The 25,808-nt window shown below is 43.7% G+C and overlaps 1 protein-coding gene across 2 annotated transcripts in view; it reads right to left on the bottom strand.

Moving 5' to 3' along the window:
* The window catches only part of ptprr (protein tyrosine phosphatase receptor type R), a 61,476-nt gene extending 36,120 nt beyond the window's left edge, over positions 1-25,356 (bottom strand). The window contains exons 1-2 of one of the 2 annotated variants that reach the window (XM_042077896.1): positions 25,125-25,356; positions 11,075-11,337 (exon numbers count right to left, since the gene is read on the bottom strand). In XM_042077896.1, coding sequence (XP_041933830.1) covers positions 11,075-11,272 — 198 coding nt within the window. In that variant the 5' untranslated portion in view covers positions 11,273-11,337; positions 25,125-25,356. Of the gene's footprint in view, positions 1-11,074; positions 11,338-12,661; positions 12,943-25,124 lie in introns of those variants that run through there. The other variant, XM_042077895.1, reaches the window with a different exon arrangement.
* Between the last annotated feature and the right edge of the window lie 452 nt (positions 25,357-25,808).

Here is a 25,808-nt window from a genome sequence, read left to right as displayed (position 1 = left end):
GACACATGGGTTGGCAGACGGTTGGAATGCGTGGATCTTGGTCGATGCCCATTGATTCTATGCTGTAATCCAGTCCCCGTCTGGCTGAATAATTCAAGACAGGAGTCGACCATCGGGGCTGTGAGAGACCCGAGAACAACAACCAAGAGTCACGAGGCTCTGCATCCTCTCAATGATGAGGACAAAAACACATTCTCAGAAAATAGACACACGTGCATCTGTGCACACGGAAACTGTCTAATGCAAATTTTACACACAGATTAGATAAATACATACATAGAGAGACATACACACATATACGCACACACATATACACACGTTACTCTTGCACATATAGTATGCATACAAATTAATAGAAGCGAACATCAACACGTACACAGACATGTGCAAAACGTAGAGACACTTGCGCACACAGGCACGCTAGTAAACAGTTTGTCTTCTTCTGTTAAATATATTCATGCAGGGAAGTTGTACATGACACACATAGGAATACATCAACATGCACTCTGCACACACACACACACACACACACACACACACACACAAACCGCAGATGTGGCTTGCTATGTCCCTGCAGCAGGAGCAGGAGACACATGCAGACCACAAACGCTCCCGTGCACCATCTGTGAGGTTACACAACCACTGAAACACCTAAGGAGCCACCGGAGGTGACGGTCAACCCCACTCTCTCTTTTTCTCTCTCTCTCTCTCTCTCTCTCCATCTCTTTCTCACACACACTTTCTCTCTCTCTATCTTTCTCTTTCTCTCTCTCTCTCTCGCTTGCTCTTCCCCTTCATCTCTCGCTCTCTCTGTCTCTGTGCTTTGGCTCTTCTCCGTGATCTCTCTCTCTCTCTCTCTTTCCATTTTGTGTCTCCATCTCTCTTCCACTCTTTCACAAACCTCTCAGATTCCATTACAGCCATAGCCGTGACAAAGCATGGCCCATGGCAAACTGGTCATGTGACATTCAGCTTGGCGGGCATACAGAAGCCTCGCTTTCATGCCCATCCAACCCTCTCCACCCCCCCCCCCCCCCACACACACACACACACACACACATACACACACACCCTTCTACCTTCCATCCTCCTGTATCCTGAGCGAAAATGCACAGTGCGGCTATTTCTGGCAGATTCCGTGAAATACTGTGACTGCTGTCATACGGATTTGTAGCGGAACAGCCTAGGGGTTGCTTTCGCTATTTTCAGAAAAGAGAGGAGAGAATCACATCCGTGGCATTCAATGCGCCTCTACAAAATGCGCCACTATAAAAGCTGAGAGAGAATCAACATTTCTCCATTAAACACGCAGCTTTAGGCTATAAAGAAGGGCAATGCCACTTATGACATCAGCCAAGTTACTTATCTAAACATTATTCATCCTGAGGCCATCAAAAGCATGATGCCCAAAAAGGACTTCATTGCAATTCAAGCACTGAAGCACTCAGACTTAGCAAGATGGTGGATATTGAAGGTGTTTCAGTATCAAGTTATTTTACCGTCATTTCCATGTGATACACACATAGAGAAAAGCCTTATGTACAATAATTCTGTCCTTTACCAGTGTGCAACACATACATTTGTATTAAATAGTACATTTTTGTAGGTTGAACCATAACATAAATTCCAGCAAAACTAAAACGGATTGTTCTCTCTCAGTTCATCCTTTCATGTGGTATACTATACAAAACATGAAGACCATATGCATTGTCCATATATTCATGTCCTTCCATTGCAAGGTCTCACAATTGCATGCTATTTTAGGTGTCATCAAAACACATCACAGAAAATCTCTTCTTAAGCTTTTAGACCATTACAACACCTGGCTATATCATCATTGTAAAATGACAATTTCAGTAATGTACCATCACTAGCACATTTCAGTATGTGTATGTGTCAGGTCCTGTTGAAAGGGAATGTGTTTTTCTTTCCCACTGGCCTCTCCCAGACACAAAGAGATGGAGGCGCATACACACACACGCACACACACAAACACACACACTTACACACACACACCTGTCATTGTCTCCATCCCATTCTTAATGCTGTGCAATAAAAAACAAAACAATCTCTTGGTCTTCCTGTGCACATTAGAGTGGCGTGGCATTAAGCCGTGTGCCCAGAGCCTCGCCACGGACGCATCTGCCACTGCAGGGAGCCTGCCCACCACGAAGCCTCTGAATAAATCATGGATGGAGACAGTGGAGGGGTAAGAGAGTGGCGGTGGGGGTGGGGGGGAGATACTGGTTGGTGGGTGGGGTGGCATCTGAGAGCAAGTGTGGCAGAACGGCGCTGTCACCATGGCTTGCGGCAAAAACGGGTGATTTGGACGAAGCGTTCTGCTGCGCTGCATGTGTGTGTGTGTGTGTGTGTGTGTGTGTGTGTGTGTGTGTGTGTGTGTGTGTGTGTGTGTGGTGCTGGGTGGGGGGTGGAGAGATGAAGGCTATGGAAAATCCTCACTTGTGATTGCCACCACTCTCTCAATAGGGGAGAGAGATCAGAGTGCTTATTTATAACAAAATGTCAGGCTGCCTCTGCCTCTGAGACCAGACTCGCGGAGGCGTATAATACAACAAATAAAATAATTTTATTCTGGCAATTACTGCTCTGGAAATCAATATCTATCTATTTATATACAACATTGAAATATTTGGGCAGTTCAAGTCCTATAGGATTTGCAGACACACAATGAAACCTGAGCTCTAAAAGATGAATCTCCGTTCCTCACTTATCTTTTCTCTTGTTCTCCTCCCATTGTTTCCCTTTCTCCTTCTCTTCTCCACTCCTCTCCTGTTATCCTCTCACTGTTTCCCCTGCTCTCTCTCTCTTCTCTCCCTCTCTTCTCCTCTCCTCTTCTCTCCCTCTCTCCTCTCTTCTCCTCTCTTCTCTTCTCTCCTCTCCTCTCCTCTCCTCTCCTCTCCTCTTCTCTCCCTCTCTTCTCCTCTCCTCTCCTCTTCTCTCCCTCTCCTCTCCTCTCCTCTCTCCTCTCTCCTCTCTTCTCTCTTCTCCTCTCCTCTCCTCTCCTCTCCAGCTCTCCTCAGCACTCGCTGTCTCCTTGCCCCCCCCCCCCCTCATAAGTAATTATGAGGTGCTGGTCATTCCGAGTGGAGCGCTGTATTTATAGGTGTGTCTGTTCCTCGTAACAGCACCGGAGAACACACTGCCCAGGCCTCAGCAGCTGACACGTCCTTGGCTCTGGACAGGACGGTCTGTTTGCTCTGCTGTTCTGTCTGCTGTCATAAGGAAATAACACAGCACTTGTCTCTTGCACTTAAAAGAACCCTTTACCGGTGGGAAAGGTGCTCCTCAAGGACTTCTTAACGGGTGAGAACTGTCATCAAAACGATATATGACCCTAGGAATTGTAGAAAAACTGTCACTCAGGATTGTTGAGCAAAAACCGTCAAGGTTATTAAACAAAGACTTGCTAAAAGGCCATGAAAGTTTCTAGACTGACACACACCACCCCACCCCACCCCACCCAATCCCCCACCTCCATACACATTTCTAAAAATGCTTTTGTCAACACCGGTTTGATCAAGCAATGTGGGCAAAAAGCAAACAAGCAAGCAAGCAAGGAAGTCATTATCCTCTCTCCGCTAATGGCTCCTGGACAGGATATTAAAACATAGGGGGCAATGAGAGTGATGGGTGATGGCCAGAGAGAACATGATCATTACAGAAGACTAATCACCGGTAATCTCACTCCCACTCTCATTCTCGCTTCGCTTCGCTCGCTCACTCCAGCAGCAGACAGACACAACCTCGCTGTCTGAGAGAGAAAGAGCTCCTCTAAAAAAAAAGAAAAAATAAATTAAAAAAAAACCCCTGGCTTGACGAAAATAGAGCTTCAAAAGCACAGTATGTACTGAGAGCTTAATGAAAAGAAAATGAATGAGCTTCAGAGGATGCATGTGTGTGTGTACCTGCGCCTTGTGTTGACTGAACATTCAGGCCTGACTGAGCAGGGGGACATTTGTGTTTGCTCAAGGGAAATAGCCTGAAAGCTCTGGGGGCTGTGATTGAGTGGAGGGTAACTCGTGGGGGTGCTCACCCAGCATCAGGGTGTATGGAAGGATACGGCTCACTACTGGCCCACGTCTGGTCCACATCTGGCATGGTTCTGGCAGTGACAGCACACCAAATGAACTTCAGAGTTAGTAACTCTCTGGACTCTGGATTTGAACCTCAGCTATGTAATACATTTGGGTGTAACAGGGACTATCACACTCACTGTCTGTGTTTCGCTTTCACTATCTCTCTCTCTTTCTCTCTCTCTCTCTCTCTCTCTCTCTCTCAATTCTCTCTCTCTCAGCATTTACTGTACTCTTGTGCAACTTTCTCTATAGCTTTTCATTCTACCTTTCTACCTTTTTACCTGCTTTATCCTGTGTCAACACCTTTATCTCTTCTCTCTCTTCAATCTTTCTCTGTGTCTGCTTAGCCAAGCAGGGTTGGAGGTGTGGTAGTGATGTGTGTGTGTGTGTGCGTATGCGTGTGTGTTTGAGTATGTACTGTATGTGTGTGTGTGTGTTTGTGTGTGTGTGTGCAAAGGGATTCATGCATCCTGCTTAATGGTCCTCTTCCACCTGCGCAGTTCGGCCTGCTGGTGCGTGATAATCCCCCCCTTCATTTCCTGTGCCTGGTAATGAGAGCGCTATCCCTAGCCACCATCACTCCCACCTCCATCACCACCAACCACACCTCGGCCAGGCCAAACATGCCAAACATGTGACGCCAGCATGCTACGGTACCCCTCTCACCTCTCAGCCATTCCATGCGGGCACCAGGGCACACCCTTTTTGGACAGCCGTCCAGAGGCTGACGTAGATCAAAGACCTGAGAGAGACAAGAGGAGCTACACTGTGTACTCAGAGTATCCAATCACTTTCCTGGCTGTTCTATCTCATTTACAACATCTAGGGCTATCCGTCTGTCTTTTTTACATGGCCACCAATTATGCACCAGGCTGAAGGTTATCTAATTATCTTTGACCAAGACCAAGGGTTATCTACTATCTGTGTGCTCTGAAATGATCGTAGGTTATCTCCAACTTCCCAGAATGTGACCTCTCCCCACTCTACAGCACAGAGTCGTGGAAGCATAAACAAGCCGGTTCATGGTGATCCGCTCTGCCAGAACTTGGCAGAATCGAAATGTGAGCCACGCGCTGCCAAGCGATGCCTGTCCGAGGATCGATGGGACAGCAGCGTCTGCGTACACACTGAAGGGTTATCAAATGTCCTGCTTGGCAGCTCCATAGGGGCAGCCTCATGCCAGAAGGGATAACTGACCCCCTCTATCAGCTGTCTATTGGTGAAGGATGACGAGAATCCACAGCAGGCCTCTCTTGCTAAGGGCTTTGTAGCAGAAAATAAACTTTTGGTGGTTTCAAAGCAAAAACATCCTTTGTGGCTTACAGTTTTGCTATATACTGTAGCTGGTAGCTAAACAAGCCCCCTTAACATGTTTCAGTGGAGAAGATAACTGTCGTTGTTTACTATCTAACAACAGCTATAGTGAAATAGTCTCTACCAGGACACCTAGGCTCTAAACTGCATCTAAAGTTTCAACAGCTGTAAATACACAATGTTCCCAAGTGTATGTAAGCATGTGTGTGTCAGTGATTTGCCATTATGGAGACATCCAGACATAATAATCAGCTATATTAGGGAATACACTTATACTGTCTGCAATTTGGAAGTAATAGTTTAAGTGAAATGATCAACAATGCTTGCATCAGAGAGATGGTGAGTGGTCTGCAGTGTTTGTAAATGTTAATAATAATATTTTTGTCTAGACTCAAAACCCCCTTCACTCTCTAGCATGGTAGGGTGATTGAGGATTGAGTCTAATTGGAGGTCTATGGAGGTCTATATTGAGTCTATGGAGGATTGAGTCTAATTCCAAGATAGACAAAGAAAATTGTGTATCGACTCTCCACAATAGCATCTTTTATAACTACTAAAATACAACTTACTGTGTTGAATAGGTTGATATTTCTAAGAAACACACAGTGAATGTATGTTAAAAATTGTATTGTTTGAGTATATTTGTTTGAGAGAGGGGGTAGTTATCTGTGTGTAAGTCAGAAAGAGACAGGCAGAGAGAGAAAAACACAGTGAATCAATGTGTTATTGATTACCTCCTCAAATAACACGACCAAAATAATCTCTCTGCCCTTCCAAACAAAGAGTACAGAGACAGAGAGAGAGAGAGTTAGGGAGCAATATAGTTGAAATAAGTAGAACGCTAAAGCGGTATACTCTCTAAAGGAAAGACAGAATGCATGGACATCCATTTAAAGGAATGGAGAGAATGCATGGACAGAATGAGAAGTGCTAGACAAATGATTGAAATATAGATAGATAGATAGATAGATAGATAGATAGATAGATAGATAGATAGATAGATAGATAGATAGATAGATAGCCCCCTACCATCTTCATCATGATATCGACGTGTGACTTTAATAACACGATTCATCAGCAATTCCTGTCTATGTCTATGCAGAGGCCTAGCCCCATGGAATTGGGGTGTATCTCATTTCTTTGTGGAGAAAATGCCTGGAAACCCAGAAGAGTGGGCTAAGTCAATGGCATCGATATTTTAATGGGGCAACAGTAGATCTTGGAACGCGTCCAGACTCTTAATCAACCCCTTTTACTCTGACCTTGCAGTGAAGAATTACTCGTCTGACAAGTGGGCTACTCCCATCGCTGGACGCGCCCCAGACTTTTCGCTTTAAAAGAGGAAAACAAATGAGCCCGTTCAAAGAAATGGCTACCTGGGTGTAAGAAGAGGCTCTTCTACTGGGAATTTAGTCTAGTGAGTCTAGTGCTGTAGTAAAGCATTTTATTCATTGCCAATAAATGTCATTTACAGCACATTATTTTTAACAGCCATTAATATATACCAGGATCTGTTAAGCACTCAATTAAATTAGATTAGAAAAAACAATGGCAACGCTGACTTTGAAAGCCAGACTTACAAAAGTATAATTGGCAAATTGGCTGTGTTACTATATGCATTAGCATTTCAGATCCATCATAAATCTTTTAAATGAGGACAGGGATGTCACTTGTCTCTTTTGTCATGTCTAGATGTTAGATGGGACACTAGAGTGTGTGTGTGTGCCTGTGTGTGCATGTGCGTGCATGTCTGCATGTGCTTGTGTGTGTGTGCATGTGAGCGCATGTGCGCATGCGTGTGTGTGTGTGTGTGTGTGTGTGTGTGTGAGAGAGAGAGAGTGTGAGCGTGTGTGTTTTGTGTTTTGTGTGTGTGTGTGTGTGTGTGCATACAGTACATGAGTGTGTGTGTGTGTGTGTGTGTGTGCGTGGTTGTAGAAATGTACAACCTACCGTCCTTTTGGGGGGGGGTCCGGTGTGGCGGGTGGGTGACGGATCAAAACGAAAATCAATGGTCCCGTGTCATCTTTGTGGGGCTACATGCCCACCAAGTTTGGTGCAGCCCGGTCTTTCAGTGTCCCGGGAATTGTTGACAGAAAAAAAAACTAGCTATGCTAGCAGCAGTCATAATAAGGGGAAATGAGATTCGTTTGAAAGTAGAAATATTCGATTTTACACCATACTAATCTCCCATAATATGGCCAAGTCAAAGTACCCTTATAATGCATGTTCAATGCATATTGTGATTGCAATGTTCTGGCTGTGATATGGGAGCAGACATCATTTGGCTCCATCCGCTCCATCTGTTAAGCGTGTGCCAGACCAAAATAATCTTTGTCTGGTTTCCAAGACCAAAGGATTCAATGTATGGTAGTGGATGCAAAGATTCAAAATATACTGAATGAGTATTTCTCTGTTGTGCAAATGGAGTGTGAATGAAAGGTTGAAGCTCTGGTCTCTGTGTCATTCCAAATCAATTTAAAATTGTGATTGTTTTCCTTTATTGATCGATGAGTCCACTCCCCGGAGCAACAGACCTCTCCGCTGCTCCATATCTACAGCTGTGACTAACACGGGAGTGACAGCTGCAAAGCCTATCACGCAAACACTGATTTAAAACTGTGTCATCCATCTCACGGAGGACGTTTGATCAATCTGGGTGATCGATGCAATTTACGTAAAAGTTGTGCATTTAAAAAAAAAAAAAAAACACAGCCAGACAAAGCACTTCAGTTTTAGTCTGTAACAGTAGAATCCCAATGAATCCAAGTAACCTAACAACATACTACCTCATAGAAGTTAATTTCACACACTCATTCACTTCAATTGGAGATATGTAATTGAATGGTGGTTTGCAGCCAAGTAATGAGGAAAGCTCCGGGTGACCAGCAAAGAGGGAAGAATCGCAGCGTGACCCCAGCTTCGGGTTCACCAAGAACCCTGCGAGGCCAGTGGCACTCCGGGCTGATGAAAAAGCCCTCCAATTAGTCCCTCTTAGGGGTCATGCATTTTTAAACACAGCCAAGGCAGGCTGGGGCCAGACCAGCAGAGATCTGCGACTCTAATTTGCCACATCACCTTTCTCCTCATTACCCAGACCGATGATTCATTGCTCTCTCTCTCTTGCTGATATTCTTCTCCTTTTCACTATTTTCATAATGTTTGCACATTAGTGGGTGGGCTGTATGAATCATCTTTGTCTGTCTGCCCATTCTCCTGAGTCCGGTGGGAGGTTGCCTGGCAAACGCACAAGACAAATAGGGGCCGGAAGCATGTAAACACTTATGCTGTGCTCTGCAATTAGGCGGGGGAGCGGGGAGGCTACAGTAAAAGGAGGCCACTCGAACAGCAGCGGTGATCGATGCCGCTGAACAAATGACCTGTGCGGTCAGATTTAAGTGTGCTTGGCAACCGGTGACTGTGCACTGTAGAAGCACATGAAGATATAAACACAGTTCACCTACTTCTCCCTGGTAACAATTACGGAGTCGTTGAAAGCTTTGCGTACAGTACAGCTAATGAATTTCACTCATTGATTAATAAACTTGTAATCCAATGAGCCTGAATGTGTTGGTAATGCTATGAAACCACAAAAGGAGAAGAAGAACAATCATGTAGACACAAGCATACAGGCACAAACAGATTGTGAGGGATTAAATGGCCTTTTTTCCAAAGAAAATTAAATTAGCATGTATAAAAAATATAGAAAATGAATTGTGCTTTTTTAGAGAAAAGACACATTTTTATTTGTAAACATCCTAATCTCAGGTCAGAGAAAGTCATCCTTAGAACGGGCGGGTTCTACGGGGTCCAATAAAACGGATCCTCTTGGGACATGACTGCAAGACGGCTCTTAAGAGGACGGCATTTTTCCTCCCTCAGGCCAATCAGCGGATGAGAGTGTTCCTTCCGCGGCTTGAGTGCTCTGAGATGACGGCTTCTCCTCGACAGGCTAGGGATTGATTTTTCAACACTTTCAAAGCCAACGCGGGGCGCCTTCCAAAACTTCTCAACAGGTGCATTAACCTAATTGTCTGAAGTCGGCACCGGGAGACTGGGAGGTGAGTGGGTGCAGTCTGCCCACATGCACACACACACACACACAGTGTCTCTCTCTCTATTACACACACACACACACACACACACACACACACACACATACACACACACACAGATGTGATGTACACAACTTTACACACCCACCACCCACACACAGTGTGAACTAACAGATATATAAAACAGTGGTGAGGAAAAAATAAATTGTTGCACAATAGACATACAAAGACACACCCCTACAATTATAGAAACAAATAAACATATACAGAGAGAGAAAGATTACTAAAAAAAGTGATGAGGACACAAAAAAATGCTTTAAGAGATATCTGACAGATATTTGCCTCTGTCTGATAGATAATGTATGCCACTGTATTGCATACAGAATATGGCTTAAGATACTTGTCTCTGTCTGATAATGCATGGTAATGTATGTCTCTATGACGCATCATGTAACCCTTTCCAGTGAGTGACAAAGCTACCTCCGCCTTCAGTACACAGCATGGGCCCAGGCAGACGGACAACTGAGCAGTGCTGGCCCAGGTCTGGCAAGAACCCGTTTCAGAATCAGAAGCCTGGATGCTCAATGTGAAACTCAAGGGCAGACCTGCTGCTTATCTGCCAGTTACATAACACTCAGCAGGAGGGACATTTGTCAACATTCCCATCATGCAATATGCTTTTCTCTGACTGCCACCGACACCAGAAGAAATGAAAAAGAAGAAGAATGAGATTTGGGCCTTTGAATGAGATCTAGCAAAGAAAGATGACTGTGCAGTTGATAATGGCACCACACCCTAGAGGGTATATATGAAGACTACTTGTGAAGACTACATGTGAAGGCTGCATGTGAAGGCTGCATGTAAAGGCTGCATGTGAAGGCTACATGTGATGGATACATGTGAAGGCTACATGTGACTACCTTGTGAACTCTGTTTTGATAATGTGATTGATTATCTCTAAGATATTAAACTGCTGAAAAGCCATCAGTCTTCTGCCACGCACTTAGGAACGACGTGTATCTGTCAGACATAAAGGTCCATGCTCCCTTAGGTGCAACACTACACACACACACACACACACACACACACACACACACACACACACACACATCCTTGGAGAGCCTGTCTGTTATAGCAGCAGATGCCACTAATCATAAATCTCACTGCGAGATGAAAATAAGAAGACAAGAAGGCCATCTGGGAGAGACCTGACACACACACACACACACACACACACACACACACACACACACACGCGCACGCGCGCGCGCGCACAAACATACACACGCTCTCACACACCGACAGCATTTCTCAATGTCTGACTATCTGCAGCCCTTATTCAGCCAAGAAACATGTTGATATCAAAGCAGCCTAGGCTAGATCATGACAGCCTTCAAGAGTGCAATATCATTAAAACAGAATATCATCAAAAACCCAGCAGTCAGCAGTCTTATACCAAAACACACTAGGCTATTCAATGTACTACAATACGCCAATATTTAGGCTTTGACAGAACAATCCAGCTTGTTAAATAATAATAAAAAAACATAATTTGCAATATCATACAAAGCTGTACAAATCAAAGTCAAGTGAGGTTCACAGGTTACTCACCACGGTAACAATGTGTCGAGCAGAGACATGGACGTTCTCGATGTGAACCTCGTGATCGGTCCGTGCCAGCAGACTGACGCCATGCCTGTGCGGTGCCTGGCGGAATCGGGACTCCATCAGTGCAGCAGGCATCAGCTTAGCCATCCTGGCATGGGACTGGCCCCTGTGCCAGGTGCCCGTCCCCAGGTCAAAGGTCATCTCATGACCCTCACGGTCCACACGGCGGTAGATCAGGTCATTGCTATGGTCCCCAGAAAATCCACCTGTAAGGTATGGGCGACATTTGATGTTGATGTTTCAAATGCTTTAATCAAGGTGACTTGTTATCAAGTTCCAACAAATTAGTCAGTCTGTACACTGATCAAAAATGCTGTTGTTGTGTCAGAGGAGAGACTACACATTTTAGTGCATGCTAGTATATGTTTTCTCTCATTACATGGCGAAAAGTAGAAAACCATTCTACCATTCTCTGGGGTTTATCAGTGTTTTATCAAATCTATAGGCTATATAGCCTATCTATCTTTTATAAAATCTATAGGCTATATAGCCTATCTATAGGCTATAATACATATTATAGCCTATAGAACAGTGGTGTCATAATACAATATACCGTCATATAAAAAGCCAAGGTGGAAGGTAATTCTGACAGTACAAGGGAGAAGAACATTGCACAGAAAGAGTGGAAATAGTGGAGGTGAGGAGGAAATGCTGTCTGCTGTACTGCTGTTTAATTAAGTTGTTCATTCACTCATCCATCAGTGCCCTCAGCAATGAAGATCTGGCTTATTGCCAGACCCTCAAATCCCCACCCCAATCCCAAACCCATCAAAACATCACATTCATTGGGTCTGACTTAGGGGAAGTGTGTATGTGTATGTGTGAGGGAGAGGGTCTTCTGAAGGTGACCATCAGTTTACCAGCAAGCCTATGGTGATACAATTGAGTAATGGGAATAAAATTGATGAATAACCAATAGATGAGAAATGCTTCTTCGCATAGTTCAAATCGCGGTTCAACATAGGGATCGTGTTTCATTACAGACGCACTGCACCGCTCCATCATCTAAGCGTCTTATATACGTTTCCCTAAGCAGCCTTTACCATAACAGTTGGCACGTTTTCTCCCCGGCGACAGCGTTGTTTTCGGACGGTTGCTAGCCCTGGTGCTGAAAGGAGCTCTGTCATTGGGCCGAGGATGGGAATTCAGTCGGCTGCTGAGAGGCGACCAAATATGCCTGGAAACGTGTCTATAAAGAAGATGCATCCCGGCAATAATAGCCTACCCGTATTAACGATAAAAGTCGTCTCAATTCACCTGAGTAACGGAGTTGGCTAGACTGACAGTAGACAGCAGAGCTATACACGTACGCCATGAAACTATACAATCATGTAATCTGCTCCGCTGACACATTTATGGTAGATATATTATTATTCTGTGCATGATGGACCACATAATGGTTGACAATCAATCATTATGCTGGGCACCGGTCGCCAAGCACCAGCATACGCCCAAATGTACGGTCACCTAAAATCACACATTTAACACAGTTCCTTAATTTAACACACTTCCTTAATTTGAACGTCTTACCTGTTATTCCAATACGTAGCAATACGCATGCTGCAACCAAAAATCCCATTCTTCTCGGCATGTTACCGTAAAGTTAGTTCACCACCGTGCTCACATTCAAGACGACTGGCTGACACTTGGGAAATGTAACCTACACTGCTTCCGCACTATTGTTCTTTAAGGACGAACCCCCCTAAAGACACCACAATGCTCGTTTGGCTAAATTCAACGTCAAAAAAATCAAATGTAATAGTCTACCGGTTTCCTTTACAACCGCGCTTGCACAGCTACATCCCTGGCGAAGCTGCAGCTGCTCTGCCGCTCCTTCTGCATAATAAATGAGGGGGTTTGACCGTACACAAACACGCGTAGAATATAGCCTACTCTTATCACCCCTGGCTTCGCTTGATTCCCTTCTTGGCATTTGTATTCTTTAGGTAATCGTAAATAGCAGTTTCAGATATTACCATGTTGGCTATGGCACCATTTTGTAACAATATTTTCTCCCAAAAAAATGGTCTGTGTGAACGTAGGCCTATATAATTTTCTATTTTTTGATAGAAATTCATTTCTGTCGGGAGAGTGTGCTATCCATAGTTTACTGCCTGGACTGATCTGTATAATTTGTCAGTAAAAGATTTCTCCATGTTGCATTGGTGATTTTTCATCATTAGATCCTTATTCTAACCATCTGTAAGATTAAATATTTGAGGAGAAAGATATACAGTAGATGTGACCTGGCAATAGCTTGGGTAGGTACTGTGTGAGCTATGGAATGGCAAGCTTTACACAGAGCAACACTGCAAGTGATGGTTTCAGCTCCATGTCGAGATGATGCTGGTAAGGAACCTCTACAGGACTGATACATTTGAAGAAAGAGAGAGACCAAACTCCTCTGTGTAGCGCCCCCTAGCGTGTCTGGCTATTAGTGTGGAGTGCGCTCCCCGAATTCCTATGTGGTGAGAGATCTCTCTCTCTAAGCTTAATTAATGCTCTAAAGTACTTCCCTAATTATTATTTGTTTGTTAGCATTTACAGCTATTTTAATACCTACCCTAATGGTAGCTGGCAACCTAATGTAAATATCAATACAGTGTCTTTAGCACTAAGTTAAAGAAAAGCACTAAAGGTCTGCAGCTATCTCACTTAGTTAACTAAACATTAACTTTTTAAATGGCTATCAATACAATAAGTGCAATAAGCATCAACTGAAATGTCACTTCTCAATCAGCATTTAAACACTTTTACTTTAAACCAGGCTAATTTTAACTCAATAATATTATCTTACCTTAAGGATCAAAATCATAAAGATCATAAACCCAATGTAATGCACGTCTTCAACAAAAATACGTTTAAACTATTTACTGAAAAAAATATAGTATGCACATACAGTTAAACTATCATAAGTGCAATTCCAAAAACACAGTTCAATCCAATGGCTACTTATGCAAACAACACATTAAATCACATACAGTTAAAGCTAAGCCGGCAAATAGAATGAATACCCAGACAGTCATAGAAGGGAGGACACGTTGCAGGCCTGTATCGTGGCTTGGGAGCGTAGAGACCTCAAACAAAATGGTCACTTGGCGCCACTGCGCAGCAAACAAAAAAACTCACTGCTGCAGTAGTGCTGGTCGTTGTCGTTGTCCACGCCGCGGCAACGCGGTGCTGGCGATGCGGGTGGTTGAAGACGTCTTCCAACAGCTTAGCAGGGGATGGTTCTGGAGATAAGTGCTTCTTCAGACGATGCACAAAAGGGCAACCGAGCAGGCTACTCGCTGGCAAAGTCTTTGTAGCTAGATCGTGCTGACTAGCCGTCCACTCTTTTTCCTCGTTGAGAACTCTAACCGAGTTCTTCAAAACCATAAACTATTACACTGCAAACTTATCCAAATGTATGTAACTCACTCTTTGTGTAGTATGCAGGTACATTTACTATCACACTTATTAACTTGGTGTTTTACCAATTTCTAAGGTGGCAGTACACAGCGCAGATCTCACTCGTGTCTCTCTCTTTTTTCCCGGTCTCCTTCTCCTCCCGTTCATCTTCCTCCTTCCTCGTGACCTCTAACCCCGACTCCTGATTGGATCTTTCTTCCAGGTAAGTCATTTTTAATTAACTTAATTTTTAGTACATGTAAACATTTTTAACACATTCTTAACAACATGAAATGTGCATTATAAAGAAAATAACCAAAATGAAAATAGTAGTTTTAGGAAATAGCCTAAATTCCCATAGGGCTACATCCTCCCCTTACTAAATGTCTAAATGTCCTCATTAGACACTAGAACACCTTAACTCTAGATCCTATTTAAAGTATTAAACCTTTTTATATACACTGTGGACTTTGTACCCAACTTAGTTTTTACCTAACTTAATGATAATGCCTCTATGAACTATTGTTATTGGTTGCTCACTTGCCTTTCCAGGTTCGTCATAAGTAAGTCTAAACACAGGTTTTATTTGTCTTTTCTCAGTTATTCTTGGTCTAAGTACCCTATTAACTTTTGGTTTACAGCTCAGTTTTTCTTTAGGTGCGTGGACAGGATTTCTTCCAGCATCCAGGTCTGTTTCGGAATCATAAGGATCCGAATCTGCCACAGCTCGACCTTCTTCGTCACCTTGTATGTCGGACTCCAGCACTTCAGCTGACTGCACAGGACTTGGTTCTATGGCGTCTTCATACTGTGAACTCACGGAGATTCTATCCGACACTTCTCGCCTCTTCAGCAGACGTTCCAGATACTCCCGGTATGATCTATGGGAATGGCCACACTCCACATCAGATGAGGAATCCGTCAGCTCTGGAACTTCTTCTCTTTGACTCACAATCGGTTGTCTTTGTCTTGTTCGGGTTGAACGTGTTCTAGGTCTTAAAGGGGTTTCTTCACAGGCTTGCTCCACTGGGATCCTCACAGATTGCCCAATAGGTAAGATGTGGTCACGATGGATGGTTCTTACTCCGCCTCTGCCTCCTTCAGGTCTCACACGGAATACAGGTAAGTTCGGCATCTTTCCTACTACTACATGGGGTATGGAACTCCATCGACTTTCCAGTTTGTGTTTCCCTTTTAGTCCAAGATTCTTTAGAAGAACACGGTCTCCTTCCTGTATGTTCTGAAACTTGACCTTTTGATCATAGGCTCTCTTGTTCCTCAAGTGAGTCTTGTCAGCCGCTTGACTAGCAAGTTGATAGGCTCGTTGCAGGTCACGTTTCAGGCTTTCGACATACTGGAAATGATTTCTCTCCTCAGTTCCATCTTTGGATGTCTCGAAGCACAGGTCTACCGGTAGTCTAGCTTCCCTACCGAACATTAAGTAGTAAGGAGAGTATCCCGTCGCATCACTTTTTGTGCTGTTGTATGCATGCACTAAGGAGGCTACATGCTGACTCCAGGACCTCTTCTTCTCTTGGCCTAACGTAGCCAACATAGAGAGCAGCGTGCGGTTGAACCGCTCCGGTTGGGGGTCCCCTTGCGGGTGATACGGAGTCGTTCGTGATTTCCGTATGCCCAAGGTAGTCAACAGCTCTCTAATCAGTCTCGACTCAAAATCTCTTCCCTGATCAGAATGAATCCTAACAGGTAAGCCATAGTGAACAAAATACTTTTCGACTAGGATCTTAGCTACCGTCAGGGCTTTCTGATTCTTTGCAGGAAAGGCTTGAGCATATCTGGTATAGTTATCGGTCACAACCAGGACGTTACTAATGCCTCTGGAATCGGGTTCCATTGACAAAAAGTCAATACACACGAGATCCATAGGACCACTGCTGGTGATTTGGTGTAAGGAGGCGGCTTTCTTGGCAGGTGTTTTGCGAGTGATGCACAGTCCACAGTTCCGCACATATTTCTCTGCCTCATGAGCCATTTTGGGCCAGTAGAATCTTGCTCTTAGGAGTTGAGTTACCCTCTCCACGCCTAAGTGGCCCATGTCGTCATGAAGAGAGTGCAACACCACTTCTCTGAACTCAGCAGGCAGCACAAGTTGTAGTGCCTCCTCTGCAGCTTTCTTGCTTGCCCTGTACAGAAGTCCATCTCTCATCAGTAGTCTGCCAACTTCCCTCTTCATCAGTAGCATCTCGGTGTCTAAATCTTTGTTGCTAGGCCAGACTCCCTGTTTCACTGCCTCAATCACACGTCTGATCACAGCATCCCTCTTCTGAGCAGTCATCAAGTCCGCTTTTGATAGTTGCTCCAGTGAGCTGAGGTGTAACTGAGACGAAAAGGCATACACTTCCGGAATACATGCTGGCGAAGCTCCTAATTGTTCCACATACCTGGGGGACGAATTTGGGGATACGTCCACTTCCACCCGCCGACATATGGACTTCACTATGTTCTGAGACATGCCATCCCACTCCCCACCTTCATGTAAGTTGCGAGACAGCAAGTCAGCATCAATGTTTGCTTTTCCAGGCCTATACTTTACATCGAAGTCATAGGTGGCCAGGGCTGCCAGCCAACGATGACCGGTCGCATTGAGTTTGGCCGTGGTAAGTACATAAGTCAACGGGTTATTGTCGGTGCGTACGGTGAACTTCGCTCCATAGAGGTAGTCGTGAAATTTATCAACGACAGCCCATTTCAACGCAAGGAACTCTAGCTGATGTACAGGGTATCGTTGTTCAGGAGAGCTCAACTTTCTGCTGGCAAACGCCACGGGTCTCAACCCTTCTGGATGTTCCTGATAGAGTACGGCACCGAGCCCTTTGAAACTTGCGTCTGTGTGTAGGACATATGGCTTATTGGCATCAGCAAATGCCAGTACAGGTGCATTGAGCAGACACTGAATGATACGATTGAATGCGTCTGTGCAGGACTGATCCCATCGGTCATTAAATGGTTCTGAGTCTTTAAAGTAGGTCTTGGTCTTGTCTGGGGCTTGTTTCCTTCCATGCTGGGTGGGGGCATAGCCCTTTGTCAGCTCTGTGAGGGGCCTAACGATCGCAGAATAGTTTGCTATAAAGCGTCTATAATACCCACAGAAACCTAGAAACGACCGCAGCGATTTAAGATCTGTGGGCCTAGGCCACCTAGCGACTGCCTCTAGCTTCTCAGGGTCAGTAGCAACACCATCAGCGGACACTATGTGACCCACATACTTAACCCTGGGTTGACAAAATTGACACTTGTCAAGGGATAGTTTTAGCCCAACCTCTTCCAGCCTATCTAACACCCGCAGGAGGCGTTCTTCATGTTCTTCTAATGAACGTCCAAAGACTATGAGATCGTCTAAATAAACTAACACCTGAAGGAGATTCATATCGCCGACAGCTTTCTCCATAAGTCTTTGGAACGTTGCAGGGGCTCCTGTTATGCCTTGAGGCATTCTTTCGAATTGAAAAAATCCGAGGGGACAAATGAAGGCAGTTTTTTCTTTGTCCTCCTCCGCCATGGCGATCTGGTAGTACCCGCTGCGTAAGTCGAGAACGGAAAACCATTTGCTCCCAGTTAAACAATCTAACGCATCATCTATGCGAGGAGTCGTGTACTGGTCTGGAATTGTACGCCTATTTAGGGTCCTATAGTCAATGCACATTCTGATACGCCCAGTTTTCTTTCTGGCTATCACAATTGGTGATGCGTACTGGCTACGTGACTCCTTAATTATACCAGCCTTTAACAACTCTTGCAAGTGCTGACGAACATCATCAATATCCGCTGGAGCTAAACGTCTTGAACGTTCTCTGAATGGCTTTGCGTCAGTCATCCTGATATGATGTTCCACCTCCTTTGCCAGGCCGACATCCCACTCGTGCAATGAGAATACGCTTGCTCGCTCACATAACTTTTGACGGAGTCGCGCTTTCCATTGGTGTGGTATGGGCGAGTCGCCAAACTGGATAAGTTGAGGGTCTAACTCTGTTGGCACAGTCACAGCCTCAGTGTCAACTTTCAGAGATGGAACGACTGGATCAGCGTGACACAGCTGGCCTACGACAGTTCCAATTGGAATGACTGTGTCTTTCATAGACTCATTCTGGATGAGGACAGTGAGGTGATCATCCACTGAGGTACTCGGCATGACCATAGGCTGTAGCAGTACTCCAGAGGGTAATGGAGCGGTGGGTGATGCCTCAACCATCAACATGTCTTTACCCAGAGGCCTCTTCAACTCTACTTCACAGATGGCGCAGCATTCACCACCCGGAGGTAAGGTTAGAGAGCCTGGACCCATCCACTTCACACATGCCACTTCATCCTCTTCACCCTCAGTGATTGGTTGGTCGGTGTGAACGATGGTATTCTTTGTCTTTATGCCAAGAGTCTGTGCAATGTCCACCCCTGTGGTCTCTCGGCAGAGCTGGGACAGTCGCTGGAACAGGTTGGCATTTGTGCCTAAGATCACAGGGGTCTTTTCAGGACTTTTGGGACTTGGGCAAATCAGAGCAAGAACGGAAAGAGTCTCCTTTGCACCTGTGACCTTTTCTGAAAATTCCATCTCCACTACGACATATCCCAGGTAGGGGTAACTGGTGTCACTTAAACCCCATATAGCCAACCCTGACACTGGCTGGATTGGGACATCAGGTAAGTGGTGCTTATACCAGGTCTCAAAGATGATTGTGATTTGAGAGCCGCTATCCAGAAGCGCATCACAGTGCTGGCCATTTATCTTCACTGGAATGATTGAACAGGGGCCGATCAGTCCTTGAGGAATGCCTCTTTTAAGGGTGGTTACTTCACTTTTCTTAGCTGAGCACACGGTGTGATGACCGCCTGATGCTTGGGAAGATGGATCACCCTGTTTTGCTTTCTTTAGAGACTGTATCAGCTTTTGAATCACTTTGCCCTGATTCTCTGCATTCTGGCATTTGGCAGAGTAGTGGCCGTTTTCACCACAGCGATAACAAAAGTTCCCATCTGAGTCGTTAGATGGTTGCTTTCTATTATCCCTATGGGCTTGTCTTGATGGCTCTACTCTAAGAACTGAAGTAGTGGATTCAGAGACTTTAAGCTTATGGCCGGCCATTTGCTTCTGTAGGTTCTTCACCTGTTTTCTTAAAACATCTACTTCCTTATCCCCACCTGTCTCGGGGGTGGGCATCTTTGTCATTGACACAGGTCCTTTGCTATCTGCTACAACCTGGCTAGGCAACGTACTCATGGCAGTGAACATTGACTTGAGTTCTTTAATTTCTGTTCTCAAACTATCAACATCATCCTGTCTACTGTCTGTAGCAGGGTTTGTGTGAACTCTCTGGACAGAGGTGTTCAGCTTCATCCTAGAAGACTCATACTCTTCTTCACTCCTGATCTCACTCAGCAGTTCCAAGAATGATGGAGGGTTTTCCTTCCTTTCCCTGAGTTTGAGTTGGACAAGCATCATATCGGAGTGGACAGCACCTCTCAGCAGCTGCTCCACTCGAGCACGGTCAGCACGGCCTGTAGGGAGACCTCCGCGACGAACTACCTTGGTCAACGACAACTCTACACGCCTAAGAAAGTCAGACAACTTCTCCTTTGGCTGCTGCTGTAGCAACCTAAAGGCAAAATACAGGTCTTCACCCGTCTCAGCAGACCCAAAAGCACTCTCAATGGCTTCTAAGCATAGAGCAGGACTAACCTCCGGATCACCAATCCGCACAGCCTTTACAATAGCTAACGCAGGACCTTTCAGACTTTCCATGATACGCCGTCGTTTCTCCTTAGTAGAACACTCGCTCTCCTCGACCATCAGACGCGCATGCTCTAGCCAATGCTCAAGAGACTCTTCTCCAACTGGAGTTGGCAAAGTACCTGAGAACACTCTCAGACGACGGTAACTGCTGTTCTCACCTGATGGTTTCCCCATCTTAGTCAACAAATCCCCTACCGCACGAATAATAGACTCTGCTGAGCCACCCTCCGGTGGTTCTCCCAACAAACTAGTTAACGGGCTTAGAGGAACACTCCCGCCAGAAACAGGACTTTCCGAAGCAATAACTATCCTCCATTTCTCCGTTTTGCCATCCGGCACCACTTCAGACGGAACTTTAGTGGGGTCAACCCGCTCTTTACACTCGCATAGCACTGTAAGACGATTCAGCTTCAAACTGAGAGTACGTCCTCTCACTCGCACTCGGCCTAAAGCTTTGATTGTTCCCATTGTTTCTTCAATCAATGCGTTTTCCACTTCTTCTAGAATCATCACCATCACAGCATGGTCTTCATCCAATTCTTCTCTTTTGCACCAGTCTTTGAGCTCTTTAACTAGTTCTACAGTGCTATTCTGAGGCTCCATTTTCTGTTAGGCTTTTAGGTTTTCTCTACAACTTTTTTTTTATTTTCTTAAAGAAGCTAATAAATTCTGAGGCTAACGCTAACCGCTAAAGCATATGTTAACCTATAATCAGTATCAGTATTTAGCTTCTCAGTAAACTTCAACACTTTGAGAAACGAACAAAATTTTAACTACTACTGCTACTAGCTATTAGCATCAATTTACAAATTAGTTAATTGCATTAATTAATCCATCCCGGACGAGCCCCCATTTTATGTAGCGCCCCCTAGCGTGTCTGGCTATTAGTGTGGAGTGCGCTCCCCGAATTCCTATGTGGTGAGAGATCTCTCTCTCTAAGCTTAATTAATGCTCTAAAGTACTTCCCTAATTATTATTTGTTTGTTAGCATTTACAGCTATTTTAATACCTACCCTAATGGTAGCTGGCAACCTAATGTAAATATCAATACAGTGTCTTTAGCACTAAGTTAAAGAAAAGCACTAAAGGTCTGCAGCTATCTCACTTAGTTAACTAAACATTAACTTTTTAAATGGCTATCAATACAATAAGTGCAATAAGCATCAACTGAAATGTCACTTCTCAATCAGCATTTAAACACTTTTACTTTAAACCAGGCTAATTTTAACTCAATAATATTATCTTACCTTAAGGATCAAAATCATAAAGATCATAAACCCAATGTAATGCACGTCTTCAACAAAAATACGTTTAAACTATTTACTGAAAAAAATATAGTATGCACATACAGTTAAACTATCATAAGTGCAATTCCAAAAACACAGTTCAATCCAATGGCTACTTATGCAAACAACACATTAAATCACATACAGTTAAAGCTAAGCCGGCAAATAGAATGAATACCCAGACAGTCATAGAAGGGAGGACACGTTGCAGGCCTGTATCGTGGCTTGGGAGCGTAGAGACCTCAAACAAAATGGTCACTTGGCGCCACTGCGCAGCAAACAAAAAAACTCACTGCTGCAGTAGTGCTGGTCGTTGTCGTTGTCCACGCCGCGGCAACGCGGTGCTGGCGATGCGGGTGGTTGAAGACGTCTTCCAACAGCTTAGCAGGGGATGGTTCTGGAGATAAGTGCTTCTTCAGACGATGCACAAAAGGGCAACCGAGCAGGCTACTCGCTGGCAAAGTCTTTGTAGCTAGATCGTGCTGACTAGCCGTCCACTCTTTTTCCTCGTTGAGAACTCTAACCGAGTTCTTCAAAACCATAAACTATTACACTGCAAACTTATCCAAATGTATGTAACTCACTCTTTGTGTAGTATGCAGGTACATTTACTATCACACTTATTAACTTGGTGTTTTACCAATTTCTAAGGTGGCAGTACACAGCGCAGATCTCACTCGTGTCTCTCTCTTTTTTCCCGGTCTCCTTCTCCTCCCGTTCATCTTCCTCCTTCCTCGTGACCTCTAACCCCGACTCCTGATTGGATCTTTCTTCCAGGTAAGTCATTTTTAATTAACTTAATTTTTAGTACATGTAAACATTTTTAACACATTCTTAACAACATGAAATGTGCATTATAAAGAAAATAACCAAAATGAAAATAGTAGTTTTAGGAAATAGCCTAAATTCCCATAGGGCTACATCTGTCAAATATTTAGTCTTGTTGGTGTAGGACTGTGGGTAGTTACTGTGGGTAGTTGATGTGTACATTCATATGAATGAAATGTTTGAGGACTGCGTGAACTATAATTCATTGCAAAACAACAAAGGCATTGATTTTCCATTTTAATGCCAATTCTATATTTTCATAGTAGCCTACTGTTTTTCATGGTTCTGACTGAGAAAGGTTATGGTTCTTGACAGATGCTTTTGTCCAAGGTGACAACAATAACAATAAACATTACCACCAAAAGTTAACAGCTAAAACTAGTCATATAACCTACATAAAAATACTAATAATAGTAATAGACTAAATAATATTAAATTAAAACAGACTAATAACAATACCAAACCATCAGAATAACAACAATCATAAACACATACAAACCAGAATTCAATACTCCAATTATACGACTGACATATATGCATGTTGCTGTTCATGATATCAATGGGCATATAAAAGATTCTGAATGATAATCATAAGAGTAATTCTTTGTCGTCCCATGATAAATAGATTTGTCATATTACCCAACACGTCTAACATAAACATCAACATAAAAGGCTGACGAGATCACAACTGAATTTCCTTCCCCATAGGGGTATAAAGGGAGAAATTACATGAAGGGATAATCATCATAAACATGAAGGGATAATCATCAAATTTGAGCCTAAAACAATATCAAATGAACATCTACTGATCCAGTCATGCAGCCAAATCCCTTGCCTGTAAAACATACTCCACAAACACGCCAAGCTTTCCAGAGAATGCCCTAGCTTTTCTCAGCAATCTGGGGAAGATTTGCTGGGACTGAGGGAAAGCTTTTTTTTTGTTAGAACACTCTAATAGGTGTAGCGGATGACCTACTTCTGTCAGACACTCTGATGCCACAGACCATTTTCTCCATCCTCTCCTCTCTCTCTTTTTCTCTCTCTCTAGCTATATATTGGCTTCTGTCTTTCCCCACTCTCCTCTGTCTGACTGAATCACCCCTCTTTTTTGCTCTCCCTCACTCTGTTAATTGCTTTTCGCCCTCCTGATCCAGTCCTCCTACACCCCTTGCATACAAAGAGTAGCTCGCATCCTGAGGCGTTGTTCAGTGTGGCTCATCCATACTGTATCGGAGAGTGCGTGGGTGCCGCAGACCTCACTGCCATTAACAGGGATGACTTGCAGTATAAGTATATATACTCTTTTGATCCGGAAATTTGGTCTCTGCATTTATCCCAATCCGTGAATTAGCGAAACACACACAGCACACAGTGAGGTGAAGCACACACTAATCCCGGCGCAGTGAGCTGCCTACATCAACAGCGGTGCTCGGGGAGCAGTGAGGGGTTAGGTGCCTTGCTCAAGGGCACTTCAGTCGTGCCTACTGGTCAGGGTTCGAACCGGTTACGGGTCCGAAGTGCTAACCAGTAGGCCACGGCTCCCCGCACTGTTCCATTTATCAAACATAAGCTTGCCCTTTTGCAGAGACGTTGTCCCACACATTTATTTTTAGTGTCATCGAAATATCTTAATATGACGTAAAAGTAACTTGGTATGTGCTTGGTTGCTCAATCAATCAATTGAGAGTTTTTCATTGACCTACACTGATGAATCTGTCAATTCATCCTTTTATTAATTTATTTATTCTAAATGTGTTTGCTGTTTAGTACATTATCACTAGCTCTCTGTCTTGGCTAGAAGCTAGGTCTAACTAAATGAATAAATACTAACAGACATTATTACATTTTCTTAGATGAAAGCTTGAAACATAATAGATTTGAAAAAGGTAATGGACAGATGTAAATTAGATTGTATGCCCATCATCTATTGATTCTGTACAATTTGGCTATTTTCTATTTATATCTTGATTCCTATAGGCTGATAGATGTAGAGAAACATTAAAAGGATTTGATTATTAGTGGACAACTAGCTGTGATTTAAGGATAAAAGACATGCATTTGATTGCTCAGAAATGATTTTCAGACTGTTCTGAAGTGTATTTATCAAAACATCAAGTTACCCCCTCCACTGGCAATATATGATAACTGCAATCTGCAGTATCACAAACGCCAATCCTTTTGGCTTTTGTGATACTGCAATCATGCTGTGAAAAGTTATTAAATGTCTTCACCTGCTGGTGGTTCTTTGGAACTACATGGGAAGACCCAAGACATCCTGTGGAAAATGTACTGAGCTTGAACAGAGGATTTCTACTTTGGAATCAAGGATTGATGCCCTTCCATCCAAGATAGATGAATCACGAGAGACGTCTCATGAAGTTAGTACTGCAACAAAAACCGGGAATGCAGAGAGTGTACCCGAATATGCTGATATCACTGCTAATGGAGTGGATGAATGCAATGACTTAAGAAAGCCAAATATGAGTACAGAACATTGACAAACGCAAGATGCCAGACCCAAAAAACAAAATACAAAAGGAACTGTAATTACCTCAGCACATATGTTATGTCAATACCTATGCCTGGTATTAGAAATAGAGCCAGATCAGACATGGCTTGGGGTCCTAAGGAAAACTACCAAACACATCATTGTGCATGTTGGAGCAAATTACATTTACAAAAAACAGCTGTATGTCCAAGAAGGTTTCAAGGAACTTTTATATACCAAATAAGTGCGTCTCACTGGCGTGTTGAGGGATCACACACAGCAGGTTTGGATTTTGGGAAAAAAGGAAAAAATCCTTAATTCAATAGATCCAAATAATCAATGCTCGGGTAGAACCTCCATAAACTGTTGGTAAAAATATTGCATACCAAAGTGAAACATGAGATCCAGTCACAAAGAAGTACAATCAAGATGCAGAGTTTAATTTGGCTGTATACAGGAGAGAGGCACACACAAAGCACAGCGTACTCCAGAATATGCGTCTCTGACTTGACACAGAATTATCCAGGGTTTAAGTACCCAACAGTAAAGGATAGATCATCATACAGTAACAGTGGCAAAGCCAGGAGTCATCCAGTCTACCTTAATTAATGACGCAAATGGCTGTTGACGCAAAATAGACAACAACAAGTGTTATCCACTCTTACATTATTCTCTTACATTATCCATGTTTAGAAGAACAGCACAGATATCATACAGGGTCATGATGCAGACATAGAATCATACTTTTAGTGCAAAGTGACCCACTAGTGTTAAAATGCAGAACATTAAACCACATATTGGAATATTGGGTCTAATGCAGGACATTAACACCACATATTAGAATATTGGACATAATGCTCTATTCCACTTTCTCTCAGCATGAAATACAAATTTTCATCAGTGGTCCGCTCCCAGCGGAGGGAAGCTTTGTTTTTACAA

This window comes from Alosa sapidissima, chromosome 22 (genome assembly GCF_018492685.1).
Source record: "Alosa sapidissima isolate fAloSap1 chromosome 22, fAloSap1.pri, whole genome shotgun sequence".
NCBI lineage: Eukaryota > Metazoa > Chordata > Actinopteri > Clupeiformes > Clupeidae > Alosa > Alosa sapidissima.
Note: the sequence above shows the minus strand (reverse complement) of the source record. Positions and strands in the feature narration are given on the sequence as shown.